At 46.4% G+C, this 6,589-nt stretch overlaps 1 protein-coding gene across 1 annotated transcript in view; it reads left to right on the forward strand.

Moving 5' to 3' along the window:
• Window positions 1–264: 264 nt before the first annotated feature.
• snx18a (sorting nexin 18a) overlaps window positions 265–6,589 on the forward strand; it is a 14,645-nt gene continuing 8,320 nt past the window's right edge. The window contains exon 1 of the mRNA XM_012828673.3: window positions 265–2,156. Within this exon, the coding sequence (XP_012684127.2) occupies window positions 653–2,156 (1,504 nt within the window). The 5' untranslated portion in view covers window positions 265–652. The remainder of the gene's footprint in view (window positions 2,157–6,589) is intronic.

Consider the following 6,589-nt stretch of genomic DNA (forward strand, 5'->3'; position numbering starts at 1 on the left):
ATAACACCCCGTGGGAAATTATGTGGGAGAGAGATACGGGAACACAACATTCCAACTTTGGAATGTAAGACCACCTCTGCCGAACGGAGCTGAAGTGATCGGCCTTTCATGGTAAAACTGGTGCTGTTCAGGACTGGGTTCTACATTAATAGAAAAATTGATATGAGAATCAAAACAACCAAATCCACTCGTAATGCATTGCGTATGAGCATTTGATTCGTGTAGTCTGATTGTGCAGCCTCTCGCCTTCGCTCCTCCCTCGATTATTCAGACTGAATACGTGTGGCGCTGTTGCTGTAGAGTTAGTTTACTGCTGGACTGGGACGGGAGTACAAGCTGGTCGCGGATGTAAACGAGGGTCATTTGTGATTTATTGTGATTTTATCGTTGGGACAAATTAAAGAATGGACATTCTTAGGAGGTAAGCTGATACTCTTGTGGGAATAGCCAAGATAAGGATAAAAAAAAAAACGAAGCCATTTTCTGACGCTACAGGGCAAATAGTTGCACAGTTGCACCGCTACATACTGCAGTTCTGCGGGGTGAGTGTTTACGGGTTGTCTGGCTAGCCTGCCAAGGGAGAGTTAGCTGGCTAGCTAGGTGGTTAGTGTTTTGGAGTGTTCGCTCTCCCTCCCTCTACTTTCCCATAAGCATGGCGCTGAGAGCGAGAGCATTGTATGACTTTAATTCGGAAAATCCCGGGGAGATATCAGTGCAGGAGAATGAAATCATATCTTTGCACAGCCAACAAGACATTGATGGATGGCTGGAGGGATCGAATAGTAAAGGGGAAAGGGGGCTCGTCCCCGCGTCCTATGTAGAAATGATCAGAAACGACACGGCCACGTCACACAACAACAGCACATCTGGAGATGCATACCAAGGCTCCCGTTATGCCAACATTCCCTCGGGTGGGTTTGACGCGTCCTACAAACCCAACAACCAAGTCGAAAACTTTTCAAAGGCGCCAGCCCCTGCTTTCCCAACTTTCTCTGCCCCGGCTCAACACCAGCAGCAGCAGCACAACTATCAGGCGAGCCAAGGTAGCGACGACGACTGGGATGATGACTGGGATGACAGCTCAACTGTGGCCGACGAGCCAGGTGTTGTCAGCGGAGGTTTCCGTGACTTTGAGGGCAACGGGCCCTCCACGCACCGCATATCCACGTCGTCCATGGCTCGGGGAGGAAACGCGCAGCAAGCGAAGAGCTCTGCGACCGTCAGCAGAAACCTGAACAGGTTCTCGACCTTTGTGAAGTCCGGAGGCGAAGCGTTCGTGCTGGGGGAAGCGTCTGGTTTCGTGAAAGACGGAGATAAGATATGCGTGACTATGGGACAGTACGGCCCAGAGTGGCAAGAGAACCCCTACCCGTTTGCCTGCACTATTGACGACCCCACCAAGCAAACCAAATTCAAGGGCATGAAGAGCTATATTGCCTATAAACTGACACCCTCTCACACACAGAACCAAGTGAGCAGGAGATACAAGCATTTTGACTGGCTCTATGCTCGACTGGTGGAGAAGTTCCCTGTCATCTCAGTCCCTCACATCCCAGAGAAACAGGCCACTGGGCGCTTCGAGGAGGACTTCATCTCTAAGAGGCGGAAAGGTCTCATATGGTGGATGAACCACATGACCAGTCACCCAGTGCTGGCCCGGTGTGACGTCTTCCAACATTTCCTCAACTGCACCGACGAGAAGGCCTGGAAGCAGGGAAAGAGGAAGGCCGAGAGGGACGAGATGGTGGGAGCCAACTTCTTCCTGACCATCAGCACCCCGGCAGCTCCACTGGATCTACAGGAGGTGGAGAGCAAGACCGACGGTTTCAAGGTGTTCACCAAAAAGATGGACGACAGCACGCTGCAAGTCAATGCCACCCTCAACGAGTTTGCCCGAAAGCAGATAGCAGGGTTCAAAAAGGAGTATCAGAAAGTAGGACAGTCGTTTAAATCACTGAGTCAAGCATTTGAAATTGACCAACAGACATACTCAGTGGGATTGAACCAAGCCATCGCATACACTGGTGACGCTTATGAGGCCATTGGAGACTACTTTGCAGAGCAGCCAAGGCATGACGTAGATCCAGTGATGGATTTGTTAGCGCTCTACCAGGGACACCTGGCCAACTACCCTGACATCATCCATGTTCAGAAAGGTAATTATTTTTTCTCTCAATACACCGGTCCATTCACATTCTAAGGTGCCTGGATGTCAGCCAGGTTCAACTGCCATGCTTGTGATGACTTCATGGCTGCAGTAGGGTAGTTTTGCTTTCCATTTGAGATAAACTAATAGATGGTAATTGCATATAATGTAAGTCTATTGTTAGTTATTTCTTTTGTGTCAGGTTTTCTGTTCATAGAAAAGTTTGATAAGAGTGACTTTGCATTGAGTCACACACACACACACACACACACACACACACACACACTTAGCCTCAGGTTCACCTGAGCGGTAAGTCACATGGGATGTCTCACCACCACTGACGCCATGTGTGTTTTTCCACGGCTGGCTACTTATCAGCACAGGAGTGGTCTCTGTCAATTCACTGCAATGGAAAAAATTCCCCAGCTGACCTGACCTGACCTGACCAGCATGAGCAACAGCAGCCATTCACCTCTCCTCCACCTGCCTCCGTGCTCCACCTGTGGGCCATAATTAATGGAAACAGTAGTAAGGAGTTTTGGTTTGAAACTAGTGAGCCAACTATATAAAACGCATGCGAAATCCTGGCAAACAACAGCACAGCTGTGGAATGGCAGGTGTGTTTATGTGTCCCTCACATGACCATATAGGCCTACCATCAAAACTAATTTGAAGATGAAACCAAAACTTGCCTATAAAAACATACCTCAAAAAGTGGCTAATTGTATGCATGCGGTTTCTTTAAACACCGCACAGATTCACTTCTCCTGCCTGTTTTCGCTCCTCCAGATGGTTGTGATGAGTTTTAAAGCAGTGCCCAGAATTTCCCTAGTTGAATCTGCTTTTCATGATCAAGGTATACTTTGGTATGGTGTATTAGCAGGAATGTCCTAATGGTGAAAGACTAAATTAGTCTTTGCATAATGCCACTCTAGGCTGCTGAAAAGGAAGTTTGCAGTTTACAGTTAAACTGCAGTAAGTTTGAACTTATAAGGCTTGGCATAAAGAGCTTTAACAATTGCAATGTGGTTGCCAGACCGAGCACTATCATTAACTCAATAAACGGTAGCCTGATCAAGATTTTTTTAACACTGTACATTGTAAATGTTTATAGGCACAGTAATTGCGCAAGTAGTTACACTTGTCTTGTATCAGTACAACTTATTGTTTTGAAAAGTTCAGCTACAGTATGAGTTCAGCCCATGTGTCTGGATACATGTTGCACAGTTCCCAACTGTATTGTCAGTAGTTACTGTGTTAAAGGGGCCATGAAATCTGTTGTCTCCAGTGATGTTTTTGTAGTGTCTCCATTCCCAGTGTTGCTGTTATCTGTGCGGTAAAACAATCGGCTGAAACACACCAATGTGGCACACCGGTTTATCTTTCCTGAAACAATGTATCCTTTCAGTATTTATGGTATTCACGGCCGAATCCGCACCGTTTACTTCACAGAATGTCTCGGCGACAACAGTTAGTTTCTTGTATTTGCATCCAGGCAGGATGGAGGTTAAATAACGCAGAATAAGCAGGGGTCTTGTAAGCAGCAGCAGCAGCAGCAGGAGCACTTCCCTGAAACCAGAGCTACGAGTGCAGTGGCACAGTGGGTCCACTCTGACCTTGCATGTTGGTCAGGTCAGCATTCAGCGATGGACTTTCTAATCTCTGAAAGACTGAGTCAAGCATTTGCCCACTCTCGCTATGTAGGTTAGGTCCGTCCAGACCGTTAGTTTCTATCCCATCCTTTTCATTGTTGTGATTGGCATCAGTGCAGGCATGCAGCCGGAATTTAAGCTGCTGGCTCTGGGCCATGAAGAAGAGGACTGTGAGAGTGACAGAGTGGGACGTTTTGTGTTGTAAACATTTCCGTGAGGAGAGCTGGATGGTGGCCAAGCCACAGCAGTTGGTGTGGAATGTGTGTGAGTGTGAAGCTTTAAATCTGCCAACAGCTCATAACTGAGTTGGCCAAAGTGCATCGAGGCAGGGAGAATGAAAGCATTTTCATCTCCTGTAAAACCCGAGGTGTGTCCTGTGAGTTTTCACTGATTAGTTGGGTTTAGACTAAGGCACTTAGGGTATGTTCAGACTGTAGGCAAATCAGATTTGTGTCTCAAATCAGATCTTTTGTGACAGACTGTCCACACTGTAAGTGATCAGATCAGATTTTTGTGTCCAGACGTCACCCACCTATCTGCATGGGTTGCTGTGGTAGCAACGAACGCATCAGTAAGTTCTTTGGCACTCTGCTTGTAGCAGCCATAGAACAGCATGAATTCCAGCACTTCTGTCACACGCAAAAGACACTTTGAGTCTAATTTGAATGGCCAAAGTGTCCGGACTGAGACGCATCTGTAGAAATGCAATTGAAACTTATTCGCAAAAATGTGGATTTCGTTCTGTTTATTTTGGTGTCCAGACTTGGATCTTGGAATCTGTATATGCCAAAAAAACAGATTTGGCCTGGCAGTTTGAACAAGGCTGAATAGTGTGCTCTTTCTCAATACAATGTGCTGGAGATAACAGATTATTTACCTATTTATTTTCTCAAAGGGGTTTTCAGTGAGTGACACATTTGTGACTTCATGAGACCCAGTGCCTGTTGACCACACCACCATAAGTGCAGTTGGCACTGAGCCTCAGTAAGGTTGCGGTCTCAGACTAGATTATGATGAGTGGTAAGAGCTACCCTTCCTGCTTGTGAGGGGATACAGTGAGCGTGCTTGTGAATCGTGCTGAAGTGCTAATCCTTTATCCTGACTCAGTGGTTTCCAGGGCCACTGTGGGATATGAGGAAATTCATTAGCTTCTTACAGAGATAACAGCTCAGGGAGGATGCTAATAAAAGGGGCTAATATCAAATTGATCGACTGCTTAATGAATTACCATCTCTTCTATCGCCAAGAAATTGATTTATGGAATTTAATCTCTCAAAGGCAAGGTTTGCTGCCAGTGAAGGCTTTGATAATGGTAGGTAAAGAGGGGCCTAGTTTCAAATCTATTTAGCAAGTTTAGGACAACTACTGGATATTTCTTTTCATAGAGGAAGAGAACACTGTTCAGTTGTGGGGTTTTACTGTATACTGTAGTCTTAAATGCTATCACAGATTTTCATTTACGTAGTCGGCTATTTCTGTGTTGAATATAAAGTGCACCAGAATGGCAGCCGACTGGATTTGGTTTCACTGTCTCCCCACTGTTATGTGGATGGGCTTGACAGATCCCAACAATACACTCAGTGGTGGCAGTAGAAAGACAACATTGTTCCTCTATGGGCAGTTCAGTCCCTTCTGAGCCATAACGTGCCTCACAGAGCCACAGCGGTCGTAAAAGGAAAGAAAAAGAAAAAGCGGGGTTGTCTAGTAAAAGGCAGCAGTAAAGGGTCCGAGACAGTCTAGTCTTCATTGTGGAAGAGGACACTGTAACTGCAGACAAACAGATACACACACACACACACACACACACACACATAGTCGCACACACACACACACACACACACACACATAGTCGCACACACACACACACACACACACACACACACACACATAGTCGCACACACACATACACACACACACACACACACATACATAGTCTCTCACACACACACACACACACACACACACCTTTACAGTCTTGCTCTTCTCTTTCCTCTCGTGTGTGTGCATCTGCTGCATCTGTTGTTGCTGCTGGTCATATGAAGGGCATGCCTCTGCAGTGTGTTTGCTCAGCTGACCATTGAGACCACAGACACAATCAACACTGCTAAACCATTTGCATCCGGCACATGTGCTTCATTCCCTCCTCTTAACTTCAGCAGTTTGCAGTTGCAACAGTAGTCATTGTAACAGACACTTGTGGTGAGAATAAGGTGCTAATCAATGCTTTATCCTATTGGTATGAAGCTCGAGGCCTCCTTTAAGTCACCAGACAGACGTCAAAAGGGCCTGGTGAGATCAACACCTTCCCAGCGGAGCACAGCGAGCGTCTTGCAGTAGCAACAGCTCGTACAAAAACCTCAGACAGTTTCACACTGATGTGTCGGGCTCATGGGGGGTGGTAACCCTATCAGGTCTGAGGACCATTTTTTAAACCCCGCTCCCATGTTCCATATCTGTAGACCAGGTTGGGTGAATGAGTTGTTCGACACAAGCCACCGATGAGAAAACCACAGAAATAATTTACATCTCTGCTTGAAATTGCTTGACATAATTTCAAAAACGACCCATCCCACAGGTCAGAGTCATCTTGTACAGCATCACATATCATGTTTGCCCACTTCCTGTGAATGTAAAGGGTCCGGGTTTCCATTGTAGTGGCTGTGGTGAGCAACTGTCAGCCCACAGAGTGCAAGAGTCACACATACTGCATCACATGCCTAAGGCAGAAACCCCAGTGCATTTCTAAAGCATCACACGCATCTACTCTCAGTCAGTTTATGTCGCCTATGTT

The sequence above is a fragment of the Clupea harengus genome, chromosome 7, assembly GCF_900700415.2.
Source record: "Clupea harengus chromosome 7, Ch_v2.0.2, whole genome shotgun sequence".
Lineage (NCBI taxonomy): Eukaryota > Metazoa > Chordata > Actinopteri > Clupeiformes > Clupeidae > Clupea > Clupea harengus.